At 42.3% G+C, this 27,982-nt stretch overlaps 1 protein-coding gene across 2 annotated transcripts; it reads left to right on the forward strand.

Annotated features, from left to right (window-relative positions):
* Positions 1-415: 415 nt before the first annotated feature.
* On the forward strand, positions 416-27,947 carry LOC138072866 (cytochrome P450 2J2-like). Of its 2 annotated transcripts, XM_068964119.1 has the most exons (9): positions 416-625; positions 6,817-6,979; positions 10,372-10,521; positions 10,895-11,055; positions 13,587-13,763; positions 15,442-15,583; positions 15,915-16,102; positions 18,825-18,963; positions 27,462-27,947. In XM_068964119.1, exons 1-9 carry the CDS (start codon positions 416-418, stop codon positions 27,638-27,640), a joined length of 1,509 nt encoding a protein of 502 aa, XP_068820220.1. In that variant the 3' UTR covers positions 27,641-27,947. The 2 variants fall into 2 exon arrangements, with proteins under 2 accessions (XP_068820220.1, XP_068820221.1); XM_068964120.1 differs by lacking the exon at positions 18,825-18,963.
* The last annotated feature ends 35 nt before the right edge of the window (positions 27,948-27,982 follow it).

Raw genomic sequence — 27,982 nt, forward strand, 5'->3', positions numbered from 1 at the left:
GGAATAAAACAACCCTCAGTGTTTAGGTTGTGAATATTCTTTCAGTGGACACAAAAAACCTCCCAGCCTAGCCTTTTCTCAGATCCAAGAATGTTCTCCAGGGAATCGCATGCCTGACGTCTAGTGGGTAGCAGGAAGGCTGGGCTCCAGCCCAGAGAACAGACTCAGGTGGGGGAAAGCTGGGGCGAGGGGAGGAGGAGACAGGGCCTGAGGAAAGGCAAGGAGGGGTAAGGCGGACCCGGCGCCACAGGGAGCCAGGGGTGGGGCTTAGCTGAGAGCGGAGGGGGGTGAGGGGAGAGCCGCGGTGGGAGGAGGCAAGGGCGGGGTGAGACAGTAGGATGGGGCGGGGCCTGGGAACCCGGCTGAGAGCACGGACGCACAGATCCTCACAGAAGCGAAACCAGACATCGCAGTGATGCTGGAGGCCCTGAGCTCCCTGGCGGCGGCCCTCTGGGCGGCTCTCCGTCCTGGCACCGTCCTGCTGGGGACCGTCGCTTTTCTCTTCTTTGCTGATTTCCTCAAAAGACGGCGTCCAAAGAACTTCCCGCCAGGGCCCGCGGGCCTGCCCTTTGTAGGCAACTCGCTCCAGATGGACCTTGAGAAGGCGCACCTGAAGCTTCAGCAGGTAGGAGCGGGCGAAGGTGTCAGAGCCGCGTCCTGACCTGACCTGCAGGACAAGGGCCTTCCGGGTACCTAGGGCCGGAGCATGGGAGCTTCTGAAGCATTCAGTCGGGAACCGGGTACACCCTGCTTTGAGCTTCTCTTTCCTCGCCGTCACCTGGAATGATTCAAGCTGTGCTTTCTAGGGGTGAACTGTTGTTGCTGCTGCTGCTGCTAAGTCGCTTCAGTCGTGTCCGACTCTGTGCGACCCCATAGACGGAAGCCCACCAGGCTCCCCGGTCCCTGGGATTCTCCAGGCAAGAACACTGGAGTGGGTTGCCATTTCCTTCTCCAGTGCATGAAAGTGAAAAGTGAAAGAGAAGTCGCTCAGTCGTGTCCGACTCTTAGCGACCCCATGGACTGTAGCCCACCAGGCTCCTCCGTCCATGGGCTTTTCCAGGCAAGAGTACTGGAGTGTGGTGCCATTGCCTTCTCCAGAACTGTTGTTAACTGTTTACTGTTTAAGTGTCCCGACACGATCCGCTTTGGGGGAGGTAGGGGCTGCAGGTTTAATGTACAAAACGGAAAGTGTTTCTTGGTCCATATAGCTGATGGAAAAAGTGTAAATATTGAACGGTAGCTCTCATCTGAAGCCTCACATACTGCCAGGAGCTTTAACATTTGCATATTTTCTCTCGTGTCAGGGATCCTTGGATTGAATATGGTTCAGAATCCTCTCTATATGCTCAGTGAATGTTTTTCGACTGATCAAGTGACTCTTTGTCTCTTCCGTTTCTTTTACTAGAGTCTGGAGTGTGACAGACACGTGTTTTTTTAAGTCATTTCGAAAAATAAAGTAAAGTCATTTCGTGGTGTCTGGTTACATATTACTGGGACGTTCTGTTTATAGTATGATCACTTCTCTTTTCAATAATCTTATTCTTGGTGGGGGGGTAGGGGTGAATGCTATATACTTCCCCTCTTAGAGGCTCCGTTTTCCATTTGTAAAATGAGGATGTATGTGCGTGTGCTTAGTCGCTTAGTCACATTCAACTCTTTGTAGTCCCATAGACTGTAGCTCACCAGTGTCCTCTGTCCATGAGGGTTTTTTCAGGCAGGAATACTGGAGTGGGTTGCCATTCCCTTCAGGGGATCTTTCAGAACTGGGGATCGAACCCGAGTCTCCTTTGTCTCCTACACTGCAGGTGGACTCTACCCACTGAGCCATCCCTACCTAAATCCTCACGACTTTTCAATTACATTGCTTCCATCCACACAAGGACACAGTTCCTCAGCTTCAGGTTCCTCCATCTGCAATCCACTCTCACTAAAGTATTCATTTAAAAATGTCATCCTCTGCCTAGATTTTCTTAGTGCTTTCTGCTGCTTCCTAGAGTTCATATTCCTTAGGGAGCCACATGGATCCCTTCTTGTAGCCTCTTTCCACTTTATAGTCATCTCCCATCAAGGCTCCCTAACTGTGGCCATTCTGAATTCCTTAAAATTCCCTTCATCACTCAACACTGTCCCAAGAATCAACTGCCTCCCTGCCTCTCAGCACAGGCACCTTCCTGACCGACAACACTGTGGTAAGTGGTTGTGATGATTAAATAAAAGGAATGTTCAGTGTTAAAATAGCTTATAGTTGGTGCTCAAAAAAGAATAGTTCTAGTTCCCTAGAAATTCCTGGAGCACTTTCAACACAAGCCAGTATTACAAACTCAAGTTCAGATGGAGATGGCTTCATCACTTTCTGGGAGAAACAGCCAATTGGTTGCACTAAGTGGTAGGATGAGTATATAGAATTTTAGGGCCAAGATGCTAAGATTCTAAACCTGTGCCTTTCTTTAAGAATTGTGCTGTTTAATTTCCAAGTATTGGAAGATCTTCCTGATTTCTTTCTGTTAATGATTTACAGTCAGCATTCATTAGGGTCAGAGGACATATACTGTATTTCAACTTTGAACAGATATGTACAGGTTGGTTTTATGACCTAAGATGGAGTCCATGCATGCTTGAAATAATGGCTTCTGCTGCTGCTGTTGGAGCATTCTGTGCTATATATCAGACAGACTTGAAGAAGTGAGTGCATTGTTTAGTGCTTCTGTACCCTTGTTGACTTTTTATCTACTAATTCTGTCAATTATTAGGAGAGGCATGTTAAAGTTTCCAACTATAATTAGAAGTTTATCTATGTGTCAGATCAGTTCTGATAGTTTTACTTTATATATTTGCTATATATAAAGTAAAGCTCTTTTTATTTGGCTCATGCACATTAAAATTGTTACATTATCTTGGTGAATTGGCTCTTTAGTTATTACATGTTCTTCTTTATCCCTGATGATTTTCTTTGCCTGGATATTATCTGATAAAATAGAGCCACACCAGCTCTCTTTTAATTAGGATTTGCATACTATATGCTTCTCCATTCTTTCACTTTTAACCTACTTATATGATTATACTTGAAATGAGTTTTTATATAGAACATATAGGTGGGTCATTTTTTCATTGTGCCAATATCTCTTTTAATTGGTGAATCTAGATCATTTGTGTTTAGGGTAACTTTTGCTGTCTGAGGGATTCCCTGGTAGCTCAGCTGATAAAGAATTCTCCTGCAATGCCAGAGACCCTGATTCAATGCCTGGGTCAGGAAGATCCCCTGGAGAAGGGAAAGGGTACCCACTCCAGTATTCTGGCCTGGAGAATTCCATGGACTGTATAGGCCATGGAGTCACAGAGAGTCAGACAGGACTGAGAGACTTTCACTTTGATGTGTGAACACTTAAGTATGCCATTTTACTATTCACTTTCTATTTTTCACTCTGTTTTTTGTTCTTCTATTTCTTCTCTCTGGTCTTTTGTGGGTCACTTGAACATTTTTAAGAATTCCTTTCTTAGTGTTTTTAGTATGTTTCTTTGTTTGGTACCTTAAGTATTTGCTCTAAAGTTTCTGTGATATGCATACATAGCTTATTGTATCATCTGAGGTTGTTTCTCCATTTTAAGGCTGAGGAAACTGAAAACGAAGTGATTTGCCTAAGTGACTCAACACTGAAAATGGCCAAAGAAGGACTTGAATCTTAATCTGGTCTCTACTTATGCTACTTGACTTTTCATGATATAGTTAGCAGATAATTGATTTTGTTCAGGGTTTCACTTATCCAGTAGACACTTAAGAAGTGCTTATCATATGACAGGTATAATACAAGAAGAGTATATGGTGAAATGTGTGGTATAAATTTTTGGTAACCAAATGAGATGTCATTAAGTGGGTTCATTGTGAATGGGAATCCACGGGGATACCCTCCTAGAATGTTGAAATAAATTTGGCTGAACTTGAACAGAGGCAAGTGGCTCTGTGGAGTAAAGTGGACAGGAGATTTTAAGTTGGAGAAGCGACTTGAGCTAAAACAAAATAAGAAGGCAATGAAGAAACTGGCTGATTTGCTTAGCATGGTTTTTCCCCCATTTTCTCAACATTCTTTACCATAGCTGTCTGGCTTATTATAGAAACATTTATGTAAATAAGAAAAATTTCTTATTGGACTAAGAAGGGGAAATGGTAGATAAGGTGGTTAAATCCACTATAAGGGTTTATATAGAATTGCTGTAACAAAAAGATTCCAAAAGACAGTGGTGTAAAAAAGATTGAAATTTATTTGTCTCTCACAAGTAGGTTGAGATGTAGGTAGGAAGACCAGGATAGGAAGGCTGCTTTGCTCCACAAGGTCATCTGAAACTACAGTGCTTCTGTCTTGGGCTCTGGCCCTACAACAGTGTCAAGTGTGAGTTCTGTGCCATGAAAAGGAGAAAGTGGGGGGTGGTGAGAAGTAACTTTCCTTTAAGAACATGACCCAGAAGACGCACACGTCACCACGACTCCCGTCCCATTGGATTCCCATGAAATTAAGTGAGGAGTAATGTGACCAGGTAATCCTTAGGGAGTTCCATCACTCAGCAGAAGAGAGAGAGAATGTGTCCGTGCTTTCTTTAAGGATGAGGCATACAGAGCAAATTAGAAACAGTCCTACTTTATGCCCATCAGCTATGCACTATATCTCTGTGCCTGTTTTTCTGAAAATTGGGCATACATTATAGAGTTGTTATAAGAAACAAGTTAGGATTATCAGCCTACTGCCAGGGTACCTAGCATACAGTTGATGCTCAGTTTATATATCTACCTCCCTCCCCCTCTCTTTAAACATTTATAGTAACCAATTCAAGAACAAAAAAGTTTTTGATTGCAAATGAGGCATCACTTGTCTGGCTTGATTGCTGCAAGGGCTCCCTTCATACACTCTCTGGCCACTTCCCTCCATTTCTTTGTCAGTATCTTACAAGAAATCTTTTGCTAAAATACACTCCCAAATATATCAATAAAAATACATAATTTTATTATTAACCTTAGTATTATGATTACTAACCCCAGAATCCTAAAGATGAGAATTTGTAAGAGCCCTCATTTTATATACTTGGAAACTGAGACAGAGAGAAGCTAAGTAACTTGACCAAGTATCACATAGAAAATAACCAGTGGAAGCTGGATACAAAGGGATTTGTATGCCTTCAAAATCTAAGTACTAAGCACTCACCTTACCTCTCTTATTCAGTTTTTAATTGCAAACAAAACAAGATATAAAGTGTTTTGCCTGACATTGAGACCTCCTTGGTCTAGCTCATAGTACCTTTCTGGCCTTGTATCCCATCTCCCTACACAGGTGAGAGGTATTCTTTCCAGGAACCTTTCCCAGCCCCAGGACCCTTACGTGTGTGTGACACACCCAGACACTCTTCATTTCACTCGCAGTCTTCCTCTCCTCTCCCTGCCCCGTTACTCTCATTCTCAGTTTATTGCTGTCACATCCAGTAAACTCTTAAGTTCCCAGTGCTATTTCAGCTTTATGTCTTGTCTTTAAATCTTACAAATACCTCCAGTCCTTAATATCTTTGGCACTTTGGCTAAGTTACTTCTCCATGACTCATTTTCCTTACTAAAACAACATAATTACTGCCATAGGGTAGATGGACGAGTGGTTAAGAAAATGCGCTTCCACAGCAGGAGGCACAAGTTCGATCCCTATTCAGGGAACTAAGGACCCACAGCAATGTGGTGCAATGATAAATTTGGTCTAGCTTCCCTAGTAGGGAGTACACACCATCACAGGGTGGTGTGAGGGAAATGAGACAAAAGGTGAAAGGTAGTTAGCGTGGCGCCCAGTGGATGTGGCTGTCTGTGACCACCAGTGCCTTTCCCCTGTACATCAGCTCTTTACTCTTGTCCTGTCTGCCCCCTTGAGCAACTGCACCTATGCTTCTTTGCTCACGGAGCCCATTCATTCCCCAGAGTCTAGAGTGGCTATCTGCCAGTATTGAAAACAAACTGTCTTTCCCATTGCTGTTCTCTTTATTCCTCACAGAAATTTTCTTTCCCCTTTTTCGGGGCTGTAGAGAACGCACTGCCCTGCTTGTGAGATTTTAGTTCCCAGTCCAGAGTTAAACCTGTATCCATGGCACTGAAAGTCCAAGCCCTGACCACTGGACAGCCAGGGAATTACCCCTCCCAGAAACTGTAAACGAAAAATCGTTTTCTCCCTCTTATACAGGGGGAGTGGAGGCTTCAAAAAAAAGTGAAAAAACTTTCCTGAGATCTCACAGCTAGCCAAGCATAGAGTTTACATGGCTCCAGCTAGTGTGTTCTTGTCTATGACTGGGCCTAGCCCTGTAAGGAATTTTTTGTCACCTAGAACCTGTTGAAGAAGGGGACACTGTCTTGTGGTTAAACAGATATGATTTTCTATGAAGTCCATGCTTTCTACCCCAGACATTCACTAAACATATCTCTGCCTTCTCTGGTGAGTCACATGGATTGAATTCTCTCACTTAACTAGACTCTAAGATGCTTGAGGTTAGAGACCTTGCTTATTTTATTGTATCCTTATGCCTTTTTCTTAGGATACATATGCTCACTCAATCCAAGTAAGGTGAACATATAGATGAGTATTTATAATGAATGTCTACATCCTCTAGTGGATTAAACTGAAGTCAAGTTGACAGCAAGAGAAGTGGAAACAGGCATAAATATTTCCAACAGCAAAGGTATACACACACAGACACACAGATTCCCCTCAATATAATCTCCCTCAGCTCTACATACCCTCCATTCCAGAACACACAGACATGTGCATGTATAACTGTGACTCTTCTACTATTTTTCAGTTTGTGAAGAAATATGGGAATGTTTTTAGCTTGGATTTTGGTACATTTCCTTCTGTTCTTATAACTGGATTACCCTTAATTAAAGAAGCGCTTGTCCACCAAGGTGAAAACTTTTCCAACCGCCCTGTAATGCCTCTCCAGGAGCGTATCTTTAACACTAAAGGTAAGTTCTTACATTGGTTAGTGTATGTTTGATATTGTTATGGTCTGCGGAAAGTATCTCCAGCAATCCCAGGGACCAAGCTCCTCATAAGGAGCCTGAGTGCCCGCATTTCCCTGTTGAAGGCACCCCCTCAGGGCACCTGGCAGAGTCAGCTCTAATGTCAGGGATTTGGGAGAAGCAACATGACCTGCATGAACTCACTCTGGGTGCTTTGATAAATAAGTATCCTCCTCACTCAGTGATGTGATGTGTTGTTTAAGCAGAGAAAAGGCAATGTGTCCTCAGGCTCTCTTTCTGCTTTCCCACTCAGACCTCTTCCGCTAGAAAACGGATGTGGATCAGCTTGTTCCTGTTGATTAAGTGATCCCTTCTTGCCTCCAGGTCCTTATGCTCTATTATTAAGGCTGTGCCCCAAAGGTATCTCAAGCCTTCTGTCTATGTTAAAAGAGTCTGGCATGAGTACTTAGAATGAGCACTAAATAAACTTCCATTTTCAAAATTCTAAATGAAAAACTTTATACTTCTACAAAAACACCATTTTTTCAGGTATTTCTCAATCCCTCTTTGAAGTACTTCACTCATTATCCTACATCCATTCACTCGATTATCTGCCATGAGAACCGAGGACTAGAGGCACCAGTGACAGAGTAGTGAGTAGAACAGAAAAAATTCTTGATTTTTGTGTAATTTACATGTTATTAAGAGAGACAGTATCAAGTACGCTAAAATTTAATGCCTCGGTTTTATGAAGATAAGAGCAGGGTTCACTTAGTATAGGTATCTAATCTGCTCCTGAGACTCAGGAAAAGCTATTATAAGTAAATAACAAGTAATAAAATGAAGAAGCAATCCACTAGCGGGAATAGAATATGAAAAGTTTCTAAGATGGGTAAAAGGACAGTGAACTGAGGAATTGAAAGGTATCCAGTGTGAGAAGAACAGAATTTAAATGGAGATAATTAAATGAAGATGAAGATGTGAAGTTTCACCTGAAATAGTTCATGTTTAAGGATATTGCTTTTTATCCTAATAACAATGCAGGCTTCTGAATGTTTAAGTAGTAAAAGGAATCAACATACTTACATGGTAAGTTTTAAAGACTTCTCTAAGCTTCAATGTCAAGAATGGAATAAAAGGAGCAAAAGACTATTGTAGAATTTTAAGGGAGAAGAGGTGGTGGCCTGAACTAGGGAAGTGGCAAGAAATGGCAGTCCAGTAGGTTACACTAGGGGAGTGACTATGAAGACAAGTTGATTTAAGCTATTTGGGAGGCATATTCAATAGGACATGATGACCTAGATGGAGGGAGATAGAGGTAGACACCCAAATGGGTAGGTAAAGGAAAAAAGGAAGATGTGGAGGAGAACAAGGTGCTCATTGGCCTGGGTGGCGAGTTGTATGGAGCAAATCATTAACTCAGTCATGAATATGCTGAGTGTGAAGCCAAGAGAGTCAAGCAGAAAATTGGTTGCATGTCTGCAGCTGAGGCACAGATACAGACGTTCACATCAGTAGATGTCTTATGAAATATTTGGAGTTGATAAGATGTAGTAGAAATGGAGGATAAGTGTAAGAAGAGAAGAAGCTTTAATCCAAGCTTGAAAAGGTTCATCATTTCAAAATTTGATAGGAGATAAAGATGGGGAAACAGTGGAAACAGTGTCAGGTTTTATTTTTTTGGGCTCCAAAATCACTGCAGATGGTGATTGCAGCCATGAAATTAAAAGATGCTTACTCCTTGGAAGAAAAGTTATGACCAACCTAGGTAGCATATTCAAAAGCAGAGACATTACTTTGCTTGACTACTAGTCAAGGCTATGGTTTTTCCAGTAGTCATGTATGGATGTGGGAGTTGGACTGTGAAGAAGGCTGAGTGCCAAAGAATTGATGCTTCTGAACTGTGGTGTTGGAGAAGACTGTTGAGAGTTCCTTGGACTGCAAGGAGATCCAACCAGTCCATTCTGAAGGATATCAGCCCTGGGATTTCTTTGGAAGGAATGATGCTAAAGCTGAAACTCCAGTACTTTGGCCACCTCATGCGAAGAGTTGACTCATTGGAAAAGACTTTGATGCTGGGAGGAATTGGGGGCAGGAGAAGAAGGGGGCGACAGAGGATGAGATGGCTGGATGGCATCACGGACTCGATGGACGTGAGTCTGAGTGAACTCCAGGAGATGGTGATGGTCAGGGAGGCCTGGCGTGCTGCAATTCATGGGGTCGCAAAGAGTCGGACACGACTGAACAACTGAACTGAACTGAACTGAAAGTTAACCGAAGGTATGATGATTTCTGTGAAGTCAGAGAATTAGCCGAAGAGTCTGGAGAGTGTGGTGTCCTGAGCACCACTGGAAAAGAGTGTTTCAAGAAAAATGCATCTCATGCTGTTGACACATCAGCATGAGGCTGAAAACGATCCTGGACTCAACAGCAGGGAGGACCACTTCACTAAGGTGGTGGAAGTGAAAGGGAGATATTAGAAAGAGTGGAAGAGTGTACCGGAATGAAGAATTGAGAGGGTAGTGGTCTCACCTGTGTTATAAAATAAATGAAGTTCTCTGCATACCTCAGATGGATTTTTTTATCCTTTGCCTGTGATTTTCTTTCTGCATACCATTCACAATTCTTTGTTTACTTGGGTGATTCATCTTTTCAAGATCTTTGAGCACTTTCTCCTTATAAATTTTGATTTTATCTAGTCCATTAGTGCATGCTTAGCATGTACCATAACAAATACTTAGATATAGTGTGTGACAAGTAGTCAAAGCATGGGCATCAGAGTCAGGCAGACTTGAAAATGAATGCCTGTTCTGCTGCTCCAACTCTGACCTTGCAGAGTGTACTTTTATCTCCTGTGCCTCAATTTTCTCATCAGCAAAATTGGGGTAGTAGTTTGGTAGTGGCACCCCACTCCAGTACTCTTGCCTGGAAAATCCCATGGATGGAGGAGCCTGGTGGGCTGCAGTCCATGGGGTCGCTAGAGTCGGGCACGACTGAGCAACTTCACTTTCACTTTTCACTTTCATGCATTGGAGAAGGAAATGGCAACCCACTCCAATGTTCTTGCCTGGAGAATCCCAGGGACGGGGGAGCCTGGTAGGCTGCCATCTATGGGGTTGCACAGAGTTGGACACGACTGAAGCGACTTAGCAGCAGTTTGGCAATAGTGATATATATATAGAAGTATATCAGAGAGTGAGTACTAAATCCCAGAATGCATTAAAAACACTAATGTCTCCAGCATTGTAAGCAATCAGTAAATTCAATCCATTATATCAATTGCTTTGAAATTACTTCTCTGAATAGTTTCAAGCACCTTAAAGCCCTTTTTCATCCTTCTGATACATCACGGGTCTTGTTGGCTTTTTTTCATAATGTTGGCTTTCTTTTCCCAGGCTTAATCATGTCCAGTGGCCACATATGGAAGGAACAAAGAAGGTTTGCCCTGACAACTCTTAGGAACTTTGGTTTAGGAAAGAAGAGCTTAGAGGAACGCATTCAAGAGGAGGCCTCCTACCTCATCCAGACGATAAGAGAGGAGAACGGTGAGCATATCCTAGGACAGGTGCAGGGACTGTGGCTCATACATTCACTAACCAGGTGTTCATCAGTGCCTACCTGCCTTTCCTGAGCCCAGAATTGTGTAGAGTGCTGAGGGGATAACAGGGAACAGCTAACCATGACCTGTCCTCATGGGGCTCATGAATTAAAAAAGATGGGTAGTAAACATATTGGTTTAAATCCTGGTCATCAGTTTGACTTCCCATGCATTGACTAAGTACTTGCCCAGTGTCAGACCCTGGGGTCACAGTTTCAGAGGTGGTTCTGTAGTCGGTGTGTCATATGTCACACAGAGTAGGATCTCTGTAAAATAGAAGCAATCCATTATGAAGGCTCCATCTCTTCTTCTTCCTCCAGGAAAGCCTTTTGACCCTCACTTTACAATCAACAATGCTGTTTCCAATATTATTTGCTCCATTACCTTCGGGGAGCGGTTTGACTACCAGGATGATCAGTTCCGGGAGCTGCTGAGGATGCTGGATGAGGTCTTAAATCTGCAGACATCAATGTGCTGCCAGGTGAGGCAGTTGTCACTTCCTGTCTTGCATAAAGATATGTTAATGTCTGTCACAGATTAGATGGGGTCTTTTTTTCCTTTGTAGCTAAAAGATAATTTTTTTAAACTGACTTCAGCGCAAACTTATTTGAAATCAATCTGTTGACTTTAATGTTTTTTATAATATTGTATATACTATTGATAAATAACATTACTAATATTTGTATAAAGTACAGTATTTTACATGACATACAGGTATACACTACATTCTTTTCCTTAAAAAACAGAATATTACCATCACTTTTGAGTCCCTTCTGTCCATGTCCCTCCCTAGTCCCACACCTCTGTGATCTTCAGATGTATGCTTCTGTGCCTGGCTCTAACTCAGCTCATTGTTTTGAAATTTATTTATTGGGTCTTCTAATTTACTCTGTGTAGTTTTCCTCTGCATGCAGGTGCCACTGATTGTTATTCTTTTGAATAATGCTTGCAGATTTATTGAACATATGAGGGATTTCTAATTTGAGGAAGTTATGAATAAAGCTGCCATGAACATTTCTGTTTTATTTTTCATGTGGACACATCCACTCATCTCTCCTGCATATACACCTGTGTGTAAAAATCCTTAATGGTTTCCACCATTGGTCTATTTCCATGCACATCCACACTTGTTCCTACCAGTTTTCTAAATTTCTAGGATATGGATTTAAGGGATTCAACCCTCACCCTGTCCTTGGTAATCCCTGCCATCTCCTTTTGTCCTGCTAGGATTGTAAGTCTGTCAAAAGCTCTGCTCATCTGCTTGGCCTCTCAGCCCCTTTTGTGTATTTGGAAGGCACTGTTACGGGAAAATCAGCCCGAAGTGTTGGGGTAAACCCTTGTGTATGTAAAGGAGGATTTACTTGTAATCATTTTTAAAAGTAACATTGCCTGGAGATTTATGAACCCATCTCACCTAACCTGATAAAGCAGTTAGCATGAATCCTGGCACAGAAAACGGACATAATGGATATGAGCTACTATGATTATTATTGTCAGTATTATTTTTGAACAACATTTCTTATTGTCACTTCTAATCATGGTAACCCCTCCATTCAGTAATTCCATTTTCTTCCTATTAAGACAGAACTGAGGAAGTCTGGGACCTCAGTGAGCATGTGTTGACTATTCCCAGGGAAAAGAAATTCCTGAGAAGGTTGGATGAGGCAGTGAGTCAGGGGGTAATAAGCGTTTTTTAGAGGCCCAAAATAGCTCAGGCAGTATGATTGACAATTCCATTTGTCATACTTTATTTCAGTCAATTTTTACAACAACCCTTTAAAGATGAAATGGAGCATCCTAATATGGGCAAGTAGATATGGGAATGCTTAAGCATATTCACATAGTGATCCACTGGCTGTGTGTTAAGTGTGGAATAGATCTCATGTGATTGAGATCCCAATGGCAGCAGATTATACTAAGCCCAGACAAATTGCATCATCATCTTCATGACTGTCATTATTATTATTCCCGAAGCCTTATAGCTAGAAAGCGGTAGAGCTAATATTCAAAGGCATGTATGTTTCATTTTAAGTCTAGGCAATTTTCCATTATGTTGGGCTATCTGTTTTCTACCAGATATTTTTAGGGAAAATATATCCAAAATACACTTAATTTTATTAAAAATGTCTTATCTGCATGAAGAATACATCATAATAGTAAGATAGATAAACACATATCTATGTTTAACATAACTAACTAGCTAGCTAGAAAGAGGTGTTTCGTGCACAAAGATATATAACACATATTAGAGGAAAATGTCATGAAAAAATATAAATAAGGGAATGGGAAGAGATTCCATAAGTACTGCATTATAGGATTATCAAATAAGATATCTCTGAGCAAGAGCCAACCTGAGTGAAATAAAAGGGTAGCATTATACAATTTCCAGAGGAAGACCAATCTTCATTAAAGGAATAGCAAATCCAAAAGACTAAACATTGCCATTCTTGATGTTGTCACAGAGACCAACGGAGCTGGACTAGAAAGACTAAGAGTGAGTAAGATGGCAGCGAGTGATAGCAGAAGAGGGGACAGGGGTGGAAGAGGCCAGCTCATGTGGAGCTCCAGGCCAGGAGAATTGTGTCAAATTTCTCTAAATGTCATGGAAAGTCATTGGAGGATTGAAAGATGAAATGATCTGATTAAACTGTTAAATGATCTCTCTGGCAGCTCAGTGGAAAACAGACTGGGAAAGGGGTTGAGGAGAGAATCAGGGAAATTGCTGGGAGGCCTTAAAGCATCTAGGTAAGAAATGTTGGGGCTTTGTCCTAGAATGACAAACACATGGAGTACTGAGAAGTGGTCTGAAAATGGTTCTATTTTGGATGGAGTGCTGAAATGCTTTGCCAGAGGGGAAAGAAAAGGGGTGTGACAGAGAAGATGAGACAAGGGTGATTCCAAGCATTAATATAAGCAAAGAAAATACATATAGAGATACAATGGTTTCTTTGTCCTCAAAAGTAGAAAACGGGCACCTCCTTGTCTCCATGACTGTTTTGTTTTCTCCATCAGCTCTACAATATCTTTCCAAGGATAATGAATTTCCTTCCGGGTCCACACCAAGCACTCTTTAATAATTTGGAGAAACTGAAAATGTTTGTTGCCAAAATGATTGAAAACCACAAGAGAGACTGGAATCCTGCTGAAGCAAGAGACTTCATTGATGCTTATCTCCAGGAAATAGAAAAGGTGAGGGAACCTGAGTGTTTTCCTGAGTAGTGTTGTTAGAGAGCAAATGAGGTGATTCTAATATATTATTGCTGCTGTAAGAGATCACTATAAACTTGGTGGCTTAAAACAACCAAAATTTATCAAGTCAAGGTCGGGGCAGGCTGGCTTTTTTGAGGCTCTAGGGCAGAATCCATTGATGGACTTTTCCAGCATCTAGAGGCTGTCTATACCCCTGAACTCATGCCCCTTTCCTCTATCTTCAAAGCCATTGATGTAATGTCTTTTTTTCCACTGTCCTTGCATCTTCTCTTAATTTGCTCCCCGTCTCCTCTTATACTCTTCTGATTACAATGGGCGTGCTAGGATAATCCATATCAAGATCCTTAATTTCATGATATCTACAAAGTTCCATCTGTCAAAAAACATTTACCCTTTCCAGAGATTAGGACATGGACATTTTTGTGAGTCATTATTCAGCCTAGCACAAGGTTGGAAAAATAGAGAAACTGTTTCAGAGTATAGGAATATCATTAGCTCAGAATTGATGATAACATTCAAAATAAAGATACTGGTTTAAGAGTATTCAGCTTGAGGTCTTTGGAAAACCCACATATACTGCCTTTTGATAGTCTATTTCTGTCCTCTACCCATATCTTCAAGACCTATACACAACAGGGAAAAGAAGCATTGTTTCAATATTACTTTTACCAATGTCCAGTCCCCTACCCCTTCCCCAGTTCCCCAGCACAGAGTATAAGTGAAGCTGAGTCAGATACCAAAAGTTAGTCTCAAGTGGAGGACTTTTGCCTTCCTCCCTCCTCCCTTTTTCATGCACTTTCAAATGTTGTTTGTGAGATGCGGGGAAAAGGCCAAATTGGATATAGGTCCTTTAACATATTAAGCCCTGTGGTTAATACTCATCACTGCATCAGTGTCATCGTTTTTGACTCATTTTCAACTTTTAGAGTTGAAAGAATGGTGGATTTTTTTCTGTCTCCTCTCTTATTTCACCTTATTGTTATACCATTAATAGAAGTATTGATTCCTCCTGACAGGAGGAGACTTCACTTGTTATAAGGTGTGCAGGCACACAGAGGGACACAGACACATTGAAGCTCCCGTAGGAAAGTGCTGAAGATGCTGGAGGGCCATGAGGAATGATTGTTGGAATCAGAGAAGTTTAACCTCAGGAGGATGTTAATGGGGAATTGCGAGAATTGTACTTTAGAGAAATTAATTTTATTCTTTCTGGTATCAATGCAAACATTTGTTGAGGATTTCTTATATGACATTTCCATCTCACATAGTTCATAATGCCAATTGAGGAGTGAATACTGAACACAAAGTGTTTGAGAGGTTTAGTAACTTGGTCAAGTTGTACATATAGTGAAAGGTGTGGCTAATATTGGAATGCAAATATTATTATATTTCCAATATAATAATAGATCCTCCCAAAATATGGAAGTAAAAAGATTCTCTCAATTTTCATCCATCCAAGGTGACAAAATCTCCCAGCACTTGGAGCAGGAAGATGCTAATGATACTGCAATAATAAGCCTCTGCCTGCTGAGATGGTCAAAGGAAAAGTCATTTCTCTTGGGGGAATCTCTCCTCCCATGTTCTCACTAGAATGAAGCCTCCTATTTGTGGCAACTAAGAACCATCTGGATAAGCCAATAATCACTGTGTTTTCTAGCATAAGGGCGATGCTGCTTCAAGTTTCCGTGAAGAAAACCTCATCTACAGCACCCTAGACCTCTTCCTTGCTGGAACAGAGACAACTTCAACCACCCTGCGCTGGGGGCTGCTCTACATGGCCCTTAACCCCGAAATCCAAGGTGAGCTCATTAGTGGATGGGCCTAGGCCAGATCAGTATGCTTCCATAAATTAGTTCATCTATAGGGAGTGTTGGTTCACCCTCACTAATAAGAGGAACCTGAGGCTCACACAGCTTTAGGAACTTGCAGCAGGAATGTTGTTGAGCAAGAGTTTTCCACCTAATTTGTCTCACACCAGGGCCCACTTCCCACTCTCATACCTCCCTGAGAAGCTAGTCTGGAGAGCCTAAGATAGCCGTTTTGATGCTGGTTATTTCATTCCTTAACTAAACCAGGCTCAAGGAGAGTTATGGAAAAACAGAATAATAGAACCACCTCTGCTTTTTTCAGAAAAAGTCCAAGCTGAGATTGACAGGGTGCTTGGCCAATCACAACAGCCAAGCACGGCCGCTCGAGAGTCCATGCCCTACACCAACGCTGTCATCCATGAGGTGCTGCGAATGGGGAACATTATCCCTCTGAACGTGCCCCGGGAGGTGGCAGTGGACACCACCCTGGCCGGATACCACCTGCCCAAGGTAATTAGGGGCTCACACCAACAGCCTCAGATCTCCAAGCTCATATTTGTAAATGATGGAAATCTCAATGGCAAATGTGATGTGTTTTCTTGTCTTAGGGAAACACTTAATTGGAGAGGGAGATATATTACCACTGATGTAATTCTAGATATTTTTCTTTACATGGGGTCTTTAGAATATTAGTTCAAATAAATGTTAATAGTTGTTCTAGAGGAGAAGGGGGATTCCTACATCAAACATGCTCAGACAAAGGCTGGCTTTTCTCTACTGTGAGATTTCTCATTCTTTTTACTACCTGACGTGCATTGTTAATTCTTGTGGGGAAACAGCAGGCAGTAATTCTCAGTCAGACTTTGCCATGAGGTCCTTTTCTTTGCCATGGGAGAGCTTTTCACAGGATAGGGACCTGCCAGACTTATTTTGGAAAATTCTGTTTCAAAATCCTGGGGGTTTAGAATGTTGAAATATGAGAACTCGTTAAGACCTCCTGGGCCAACATCACATTAAACTGATGTTTCTAACATAATATCCCCACAGATATTGCTTCCAGCCTTGACTTACAGTCCCTTGATGGGACTACCTCACAAGGGAATCAATCCAAGCCTGTGCACATTGAATATCACAAAAGGAGTGAAAGAACGAATGGTTTTTAAGCAGTGATCATGTACTATGGACTATATAGGTTCTTTCAACTTAATCAGTCCTCAGAATAATTCTATCTTTTTTTTCCTTTTACAAATTCATAATGAAGGCTCAGAGCTGATTGATCTTGCAGAAAATCTCTGGTGTACAAAGTGACAAGAGCTGGGTTAAAGAAATAGATGTGTTCTGAGCCCCAGGCTCATCTTTTTTTGTCCTATACCATGTTTTCTCCGCAGGAATTGCTTTACTTTGCTTTAAAAGAAGCTCCTTAAATTGTTCTCAGTAGGACCCTGATAAGTTCCCTGTCCTCACAAAGGCAGTTCTGCACTCTGCCAATCACTCTTAGGATCTCAGGAGTCAGCTCTCCTGTCCCCACTAGTGCCCTCTCTCCACACCGCACATTCACAGTTTTGCTTTCTCAACACCTTAGTCCATTTCCATGGATCCATTTCAGTTTGTCTGAGTCCTTCTTTGTGTGTCGAACCTGGGGTGGATTTCAAGATAAAACCAGAAGAGCCTATGCTCTGGGCTCGCCTTGGTCATGGCCCCTGCAGCCCTTGGAGAAGCAGCTATTCCTGCAGCGATTTCATTTACTATTTTCTTGCTGATTGACCATCTTATGGATGAATTCTGAGGTCTAGATGACATTACAGGTGATCTTCACATATTCATAACAATTCACTTAGCTGCAGAGAACCATCCTAGCTCAAGAGATTGGTTTTGTAAGATTTATTTTTTTTTCTGATGTACTGTTCTACAAGACCCTTACCCACTGGGTGGGCAACTTGCAAACTGGAAGCAATTATACTACAGAAGTTCTGCCATAGGAGCAAAATCCTGAGCCCCAAGGCAATCTTCCCAGTCTGAGGGTCTGGCATCAGGAGGAGGAGCCCTCGAGAATCTGGCTTTGAATGTCAGCAGCCTTTCATCACAGGAATTCCACTGGACTAAGGAAGCATCAACTCCACTCTTGGGTCATGTGCACACTGAGACCCATGGAAAAATAGCAGTGACCTCATAAGAGTCTGGACCAGACCTACCTACTAATATTGGAAGGTCTGCAGAGGCAGGGGCAGCTGGGGCTCACAGCAGGGACAAAGACCCTGACACTGGCAGGTCTAGTGAGTAGTCACTGGCATGAAGATGCCCAGAGGCCACCATGCAAAAAGGTATGGGAACAAGTGGTATGATTGAGAAACTGAAAAAGGCTTGATACAGTGGGAATGCAGGCAAAAGGACTGTGACTCAGATAGAGGGCTGGTGACACGTCCTTAATCTGAGTGAGGAGAACTATTTGGAGTGTTTTTATCAAGTTCCAGGAGTGTTGAGTGGCTAGGAGTGACATAACTAAACCGTGTCCAGAGCTAACTCTGCTTTCCGTGTGTGAAGCACTTTGAAGCGGGGAGAGGCTAGAGTTGTAGTTAGGCCTCCTGTAGGAGTGTGGACAACCAAGGTAGTACCTTGGACCAGGCAGTGGGGGGAAATAACATGGAGGTGAAAGAATCAAGAGGAATTTCAAGGAAAACTGACCAGCCCGGAAAAGGATGGAATGAAGGCAGAATGAATAAAGGGGGCCGTTAAGGAGGACTCTTGGGTTTCTTGCTGCAAGCTGGGAAGGATAGTGGTTCTTTCCACTGGGTGATCTGATTGTATTATTAAGCCTTCTCTGGATTGTGTGAGATAATGGAGGGAAGAGAATGGGAGAAACAGATGAATGAGACATTTTTCATATTGGGGAGGCTGCCGTATTTACCACTTCACTGAGCAACTGGGTTGATTTTGGTCCAGAACTGCCTGCCCACTGTCACATTATTCTCTCACTGATGCACACACCTTCCCATTCTGCACTAAGAGTAGCCACATTTTGCTGATAAAATTCCCAGCAGACAATTCCAGTCCATCATTGTAAGCTGTCCCATGGCAAAGAGCAGGGTTCTAGGGGTTGAGCTCAGCAGGTTACAGGGTTGGGGAGGCTGAAGAAGTTCAATCAGCCCTGATGTGGGAGCCCGGGGGGCTGCTGCCCCTCGGCACACATCTGTGGTGTGTGTCATGTCTTGCATGAGTCCCCTGCCTTCTCCAGGGAACCCTGGTTGCGACCAACCTGACTGCACTGCACAGGGACCCTGTAGAGTGGGCCACCCCTGACACCTTCAATCCAGAGCATTTCTTGGAAAATGGACAGTTTAAAAAAAGGGAATCCTTTCTGCCTTTTTCAATAGGTGAGTATCTGGAAATAGGAGTGTGGGAACCCAGAGTCCCTCTCTCAGCCCTTCTTCTGTTCTCTCAGCCCTTCTTCTGCTCTCTCAGCCCTGCTCCTCTTGTGATACCTTGCTTTAGTTGGCATGTCTGTAGATAGCCCTGCCTAGCATGACTCACTCTTGCTGTGGGTGCATTGCAGGTTTCCCTGGGCTGAGCATCACCAGGATTCATTCTCTTATGTCCTAAGCCTTGGCTTGACTCTGATGGAGATTTCAGCTTTAAATTGTTCGGTCCCCAGGAACTTTGGGGAGAGGAACTTAGCCTCAAAAGGAGGGTGGGCACTTGCCATCTTTATAGAACTTAAAGTGTTCCAAGATCTTTTTAGTGCTTCCCACTCATAAAAACATAAAGCTGATTGCTAAGAAAGGGGTAGGGGAGGTTCCAGTAAAGGGGCTGCTTCCGTATCATTATGGGCATTACAAGGTACTCTAGATGCCATGGGCTTAAGTAGATGAGATTCTGTCTATACTACATTCTTCCTGAAGAGGTCCTTTTACTTTTTCAAATGAGATGGTTTGATAGCATCACCAACTCTATGGACATGAGTTTGAGCAAATTCTGAGATATAGTGAAGTACAGGGAAGTCTGTGTAGTGTGGTACATGGGGTCGCAAAGAGTCAGGCACAACTTGATGACTGAATAACAGCAATCCTTTACAAATCTAGTGAATACATTTACATGGTGTATAGCTTAAAATATATGAAAGAGAATGCAGAGAAAACTCTTTCTCTCATGTTTCCCAGCCAGCCAGTTCCAAAGGGGTGTTTTACTCATAACTTTGTGAAATGAGGAAGGAAAAGTCTTATATTTACCAGGTAATGAGTTAAGTATGTTGCTGAGATCGTTTTAAATAATTTCCCAAATCCTTAATTCTATAAATGTTTTCTGAGCACCTATTATGTGTCAATTATGCAGCCCTGAGAATATGACAATGATTAGGTAGAAGAAAAAACCAGTGCAACTTTTATGGACCATGTATTCTACCTTAAAGTTACAAGGTCCAAATTCCAGTCACCACACTGGGGATAAGGGAGGAAACTACAGAACAGGGTCAACTATGGTATCTATAGTCACAAAGCTCACAGAGCAGAGGTTGAACTCAGTGTTGACCAGGTTTTACCAAATAAAGCCTATGCACTTCCTAGAAACGTCTCCCAAGAAAGTAACTAAATGCTACAGTGAGTGAATGCTCTGAATTTCGCAACAATTTTCTTATCATTGAGTTAAATTAAATATACATTGATTTTCTGTGACAGTATAATCTTATTGATCATGCCACAAAGGCACAGAAAGGGAGGGATTGGAAATTGACCCCATGTAGGCATGATACAGAGCCCAGGCTTTTCTGCTATAGGGCACTGTCCTTCGTGTATCTGGACTGATTCCAATTAGATCTTCTGTCTTTCTTTCTCTGGTTCTCTGCCACCTTTGCTCACTTGGACAAGTCACTTTTTAATATGAAAGCAGACATGAAGATGTTGGAAAGCCTTCCAGACTTCTTGTCTGCCTTGGTGAGTGCTAAGTCGCTTCAGTCATGTCTGACTCTTTGCAACCCTATGGGCTATAGCCTGCCAGGCTCCTCTGTCCATGGGATTCTCCAGGCAAGAATACTGGATGGATTGCCATGCCTTCCTCCAGGGAATCTTCCCAGCCCAGGGTTTGAACCCATATCTTCTAAGTCTACTGCATTGGCAGGTGGATTCTTACCACTAGCGCCACCTGGGAAGCCTAGACTTCTTGCCTACAAGAGCTTTATGTTTCTTATTATAGTACAGAGTTTCAGTTATTTTATCTTAAGTGTTATAATTTTTCTTTCTTCACTGTATTTTTTGTTATTTAGAGTTGAAACACATCCTTCCTATTACAGATTTCATTTGCAAGCAAATTATTTTATTTTATACTTACAGCAACCCAATTATTAACAGTTAGGAAAACAATTAGTATCTCCTTTCTCAGTGAAAGGAAATTAGGATTAAGAGAAAGTTATTTCTTATCCAAGGTCATGTGCCCAAGGAATTGGCATAAAAGGGCCGAAGATTCAAGTTTCTGGTTTCTTTTAAATTTTTGTTGAAGTATAGTTGATTTACAATATTGTATTAGTTTCAGGTGTACAGCAAAGTGATTTAGCTATGTGCTTAGTTGCTCAATCATGTCCAACTCTTTGTGACCCCATGGACTACAGCCCACCAGGCTCCTCTGTCCATGGGGATTCTCCAGGCAAGAATACGAGAGTGGGTTGCCATGCTCTCCCTCTGCCAGGGGGTCTTCCCAAGCCCACGGATCAAACCCAGGTCTCCCACTTTGCAGACAGATTCTCTACCGACTGAACCACCAGGGAAGCCCAAGAATACTGGAGTGGGTAGCCTATCCCTTCTCCAGGGGATCTTCCTGATCCAAGGATCAAACTAGGGTCTCCTGCATTGCAGACGGATTCTTTACCAGCTGATCTACTGGCTCACATGGTAAAGATTTAGTTATAGACACATATATATCTTTTTCTTTCTAGGTTTCCACCTTACTGGTTATTACAAAATATTGAGTATAGTTCCCTATGCTATACAGTAGGTCCTTGTTTGTTATATATACAGTTCTAATCTAGTGCTCTCCCTAACGCATTTACAATTTTCCTACTTAAAGGCCCTTCCATTTTAAGATTCACTAAATTCATATCATATGTATCAATTGTTACATTGCTGCATTACAAAGGTGGCAAACTCAATGGCTTAAAACAATGTGTCTATTATTGCTCACAAGGCTACAGTTGAACTGAGAGCTCCACTGTTCTTAGCTGGGCTCTCTTGCCCATTAGGGAGGTCAGCTGGCTGAAGGCTGATCTAGGATGACATAAGCTGGGATAGTAGGGCTCTTTTCCAAGTTTCCTCCTCCAGCAAGCTAGCCCATCTGGTGTGCATGTAGAAGACAATACCCCAGGAGGGAGGAGAGCACACAGTGCCTCCCAAGGGCCAGGCTGGGAACTGGTGACCATCACTCCCACTGCATTCCGGGGCCCAAGCAGCTCACACTGTGAGCCCCAGTTCAAGGGAAAGGGGAAATGGCACAGATTTTATGGGAAGGGCTATGAAATCACATTGCAAATGATGGGGGTTCAGGGAGAGGGGGGAAATTGGAGCCAGTATTGCAGTCAGGTGATCTCACTATCTTTCTTTCTGCCCGAGAAGAGTGATTCAGACCAAGCTAGCAATTTGGGGATCCCCTCAGTGTGACTAAGCGAGAACTAGTGAAACAGAACAGGAAATAGAAACCGGAAAAATCCACTGACTTAAAGTGTCAACACTGCGGTCAGGTTTATTCCCACCAGACTCCCGTCTTTAGGGCTCAGTTGCTCTGCCTCATACCTGATCCAGCACTTTATAAAGAAAGCTTCCCTGAAGGAATGGGGTGTGAAAAGCACCCTCCCTTCTCTTGGAAAGAAGGTCAGGTGTGGAATTAGGAGACATGCACAGCTGGGGAGATTACAAAGGTATTATGCAAACATACATTTTCTTTTCTTCATTTAAGTTTTCCCTTTTGATCCAACAAAGCAGCAGATATCTTCATGAAAGGCAAGAGTCTGAGTCCTCAATTTTCAGAAATATCACTGAATCATGGAGATAAGATTAGGAAGATCTCTCAAACACCCTAGGTCAATTCTCTCACTTCTAGTAACTGATCTGGTTAGTTAGTGATGGCGAGTTAGTACATGCACCAAGAAGAAAATCTGTGTTTTCCTTAATCCTGGATGAAGCCTTGAAATAAGGTAGCACTCCTTTTCATGACTTATAAAGTGAAAGTGAGGTTGCTCAGTCGTTTCCGACTCTTTGTGACCCCATAGCCTGTAGCCTACCAGGCTCCTCTGTCCATGGGATTTTCCAGGCAATAGTACTGGAGTGGATTGCCATTTCCTTCTCCAGGGGATCTTCCCAACCCAGGGCTCGAACCTGGGTCTCCCACATTGTAGACAGATGCTTTACCATCTGAGCCACCAGGGAAGTCCCAAGTCAAATCTCCTGTTTTACTGGTATCCTTGATCAGCCATATATAGTACTTAGGAGAGCAATTACTTCACAAGTTTGACAAGTGAAAATTTTATATGTTGATGAAAATAAGCAATTTACTCAGAGCCCAGAGCTGGTGACTGATGGAACCAGTAATGTAACCCTGGATCCTGACTCTAAGGGTCCAGTTTTATCCCAATATATGGATTTTTCTAGGAGAATTTTGGGTATTTATAATACAACTGACCTGGTACCATCGAAAACAAATTTTTCTATTTGCTGCAATTTAAGCCAATTTCTTCATTTTTTTTTTTCCAGTTCAGTTGCTAAGTTGTGTCTGAAATTTGTGACCCCATGGACTGCAGAACAGCAGGCCTCCCTGTCCATCACCAGCTCTGGGAGTTTACTCAAACTCATGTCCATTGAGTTGGTGATGCCATCCAACTATCTCATCTTTTGTTGTCCTCTCTCCTCCCACCTTCAAACTTTCCCAGCATCAGGATCTTTTCAAATGAGTCAGTTCTTTGCATCAGATGGCCAGAGTATTAGAGTTCCAACTTCATCATCAGTCCTTCCAATGAATATTCAGGACTGATTTCCTTTAGGATGGACTGGTTGGCTCTCCTTGCAGTCCAAGGGACTCTCAAGTTCAAAAGCATCAATACTTCAGGCATCAGCTTTCTTTATAGTCCAAGTCTCACATCCGTACATGACTACTGGAAAAACCATAGCTTTGACTAGATAGACCTTTGTTGGCAAAGTAATGCTTCTGCTTTTTAATATGCTGTCTAGGTTGGCCGTAACTTTTCTTCCAAGGAGCAAGCATCTTTAATTTCATGGCTGCAGTCACCATCTGCAGTGATTTTGGAGCCCCCCAAAAATAAAGTCTGTTACTGTTTCCACTGTTTACCCATCTATTTGCCATGAAGTGATGGGACTGGATGTCATGATCTTAGTTTTCTGGATGTTGAGTTTTAACCCAACTTTTTCACTCTCCTCTTTCACTTTCTTCAAGAGGCTCATTATTTCTTCTAAGCTTTCTGCCATGAGGGTGGTGTCATCTGCATATCTGAGGTTATTGATATTTCTCCCAGCAATCTTGATTCCAGCTTGTGCTTCATCCAGCCCACCGTTTCTCATGATGTACTCTGCATAGAAGTTAAATAAGCAGGGTGACAATATACAGCCTTGATGTACTCCTTTCCCTATTTGGAACCAGTCTGTAATTCCATGTCTAGCTTCATGTCCAGATCATGTCTGTTTCTTCTTGATCTGCATACAGATTTCTCAGGAGGCAGGTCAGGTGGTCTGGAATTCCCATCTCTTGAAGAACTTTCCAGTTTGTTGTGATCCACACAGCCAAAGGCTTTGGCATAGTCAAAAAAGCAAAAGTAGATGTTTTTCTGGAACTCTCTTGCTTTTTCAATGATCCAGTAATGTTGGAAATTTGATCTCTGGTTCCTCTGCCTTTTATAAAACCAGCTTGAACATCTGGAAGTTCACGGTTCATGTACTGTTGAAGCTGGGCTTGGAGAATTTTGAGCATTACTTTACTAGCTTGTGAGATGAGTGCAATTGTGTGGTAGTTTGAGCATTCTTTGGCATTGCCTTTCTTTGGAATTGGAATGAAAACTGACCTTTTCCAGTCCTGTGGCTACTGCTGAGTTTTCCAAATTTGCTGGCATATTGAGTGCAGCACTTTCACAGCATCACCTTTCAGGATTTGAAAGAGCTCAACTGGAATTCCATCACCTCCATTAGCTTTGTTCATAGTGACGCTTCCTAAGGCCTACTTGACTTTGCATTACAGGATGTCTGGCTCTAGGTGAGTGATCATACCATCGTGATTATCTGGGTTGTAAAGATCTTTTTTGTATAGTTCTTCTGTGTATTCTTGGCACCTCTTCTTAATATCTTCTGCTTCTGTTAGGTCCATACCATTTCTGTCCTTTATCGAGCCCATCTTTGCAAGAAATGTTCCCTTAATATCTCTAATTTTCTTGAAGAGATCTCTAGTCTTTCCCGTTTTATTATTTTTCTCTATTTCTTTGCATTTATCACTTAGGATGGCTTTCTTTTCTCTCCTTGCTCTTCTTTGGAACTCTGCATTCAAATGGGTATATCTTTCCTTTTCTCCTTTGCCTTTTGCTTCCCTTCTTTTCACAGCTATTTGTAAGGCCTCCTCAGACAACCGTTTTGTCTTTTTGCATTTCTTTTTCTTGAGGATGGTCCTGATCCCTGCCTTCTGTATAATGTCACAAACCTCCATCTATAGTTCCTCAGGCACTCTATCAGATCTAATACCTTGAATCTATTTGTCACTTGCACTGTATAATCTTAAGGGATTTGATTTAGGTCATACCTGAATGGTCTAGTGGTTTTCCCAACTTTTTTCAATTTAAGTCTGAATTTGGCAATAAGGAGCTCATGATCTGAGCCACAGTCAGCTCCTGGTCTTGTTTTTGCTGACTGTATAGAGCTTCTCTATCTTTGGCTGCAAAGATTATAATCAGTCTGATTCTGTTATTGACCATCTGGTGATGTCCATGTGTAGAGTTTTCTCTTGTGTTGTTAGAAGCGGGTGTTTGCTATGACCAGAGTGTTCTCTTGGCAAAACTTGCCTTTGCCCTGCTCCATTCCATACTCCAAGGCCAAATTTGCCTGTTAATCCAGATATTTCTTGACTTCCTACTTTTGCATTCCATTACCCTATAATGAAAAGGACATCTTTTTTGGGTATTAGTTTTAGAAGGTCTTGTAGGCCTGCATAGAACCGTTCAAATTCAGCTTCTTCAGCATTACTGGTTGGGGCATAGACTTGGATTACTGTGATATTGAATGGGTTGCCTTGGAAACGAACAGAGATCATTCTGTCATCCAAGTACTGTATTTAGGACTCTTGTTGACCATCATGGCTACTCCATTTCTTCTAAGGGGTTCCTGCCCGCAGTAGTAGATGTAATGGTCATCTGAGTTAAATTCACCCATTCCAGTCCATTTTAGTTCGCTGATTCCTAAAATGTTTACATTCACTCTTGCCATCTCCTGTTTGACCACTTCCAATTTGCCTTGATTCGTGGACATAATATTCCAGGTTCCTATGCAATATTGCTCTTTACAGCATTGGACTTTACTTCTATCACCACTCATATCCACAACTGAGTGTTGTTTTTGCTTTGACTGCATCTCTTCATTCTTTCTGGAGTTATTTCTCTACCTTTATCCAGAAGCATATTGGGCACATACCGACCTGGGGAGTTCATCTTTCAATGTCCTATCTTTTTGCTTCTTCATAGTGTTTATGGGGTTCTCAAGGCAAGAAAACTGAAGTGGTTTGCCATTCCCTTCTCCAGTGGACCACATTTTGTCAGAACTCTCCACCATGACCTGTCTGTCTTGGGTGGCCCTACACAACATGGCTCGTAGTTTCATTGAGTTAGCAAGACTATGTTCCATGTGATCAGATTTGTTAGTTTTCTGATTGTGGTTTTCAGTCTATCTGAAACTCTAATTTTATTTTCTCAACAACTGGTTACAGGCGTAGTACAAAATAGAGGCATGCTGCATTAACCATTTTCCAAGAATATTTCATTACATGGGGAAGCAAAAAGTAGCAAAAGTCATGCTCAGAATTAACTTCAGAGGGTAATCCCACTGATGGTGTCCAGGAGAATCTTTACTGAAATAGTGAGGAACTATGTCAGATGTTAACAAGAGTTTTTCTGGATTTGGGGATTAAAATATGTTTTAATATTTTTATACTTTTCACACTTTTTTTTTTCATTTTTGCTGCAAACATATGTTAATTAGGGAGAAAGTGAGCTATTAAAACACCCACAAGAGAGATGATGATAGAGTCTATTGTGGGGTGTTGTTGCCCAAGTTGGGGAAGAAGGCATCATGAAAAGGAGAGGCTGGGGAAAGCCTGGAGCAGGCAAACACACGTGGGATGAGATGAGGTTGGCCCTGCATGGGGAACCCTGGCAGCAAGATTCCTGGTCATGATGGGGGGATACTTGACATAGGGAAAAGATGCCTCATACTTGAAAAACCTTGCTTTGACATTTACTTTCTTTTAACTTTCAACAATTTTTTTTTTTTAATTGAGAGAGGTAAACACAGAGTTTTGCTTTTGTCCTTACCGTTTGCTAATGGATTTTTGTAAGACTTTTGGCTAAACCACATTCATAGGTCAGCCTTGGCTGCTCACTTGTTTCATCCACAGCCTGCATCTTCACCATTGCTCGACCATCTGAGTCCTGAAGGCACTGGAGTGTGTGATTGTGGAATGACCTCACCGGGCTTAGGTTACCCCAGGTGGTCGTGATTAAATAAGCTGAGTGTGTAAAGGCTCAGGGCCAGGCAAGCCAGCTGTTTGCTCAGGTTTTACAAGATGTGGTGGAAGATTTCAGTCCTTGCTGTCACGGACCACCTGAGGAGGTACTCATATTTTTGTCTTTCAGGAAAGCGGATGTGCCTTGGAGAACAGTTGGCCAGAACTGAGTTGTTTATTTTCTTTACTTCACTTCTGCAAAAATTTACCTTCAGGCCTCCAGAGAATGAGAAGTTGAGCCTGAAGTTCAGAGTGAGCTTGACCGTTGCCCCAGTCAGCCACCGGCTCTGTGCTGTTCCTCGGGGCTGAAGTTGTTGGGGTGGGGGGAGTGAAGAAAAGCAGGAAGAATAAGCTTTCCCACACCCCCCAAGGCAGGGCATCTGCTCAGAAGTGAGGGGACAGCATCCAGTGCCTCTAGGATATGTCACGGGAACTGGACTTAGAAGAAACTGGAACCAAACTCCAGTTTTGCCATCTCCAGTGGGGCCTTGAGCAAATGAGTTACGTTGTAAGTGATTTCGTTTTCATCCAGAAGATTTAAAGTGGACAATGATTCCATCTCTAAAGGAAAGTCTACTGTAAAAATCAGAGGAAATAATGGACTTTAAGTGGCTTGGAAACCATAAAGCACATCATAAAAGTCATAGCTGT

Source organism: Capricornis sumatraensis, chromosome 2 (genome assembly GCF_032405125.1).
Source record: "Capricornis sumatraensis isolate serow.1 chromosome 2, serow.2, whole genome shotgun sequence".
Lineage (NCBI taxonomy): Eukaryota > Metazoa > Chordata > Mammalia > Artiodactyla > Bovidae > Capricornis > Capricornis sumatraensis.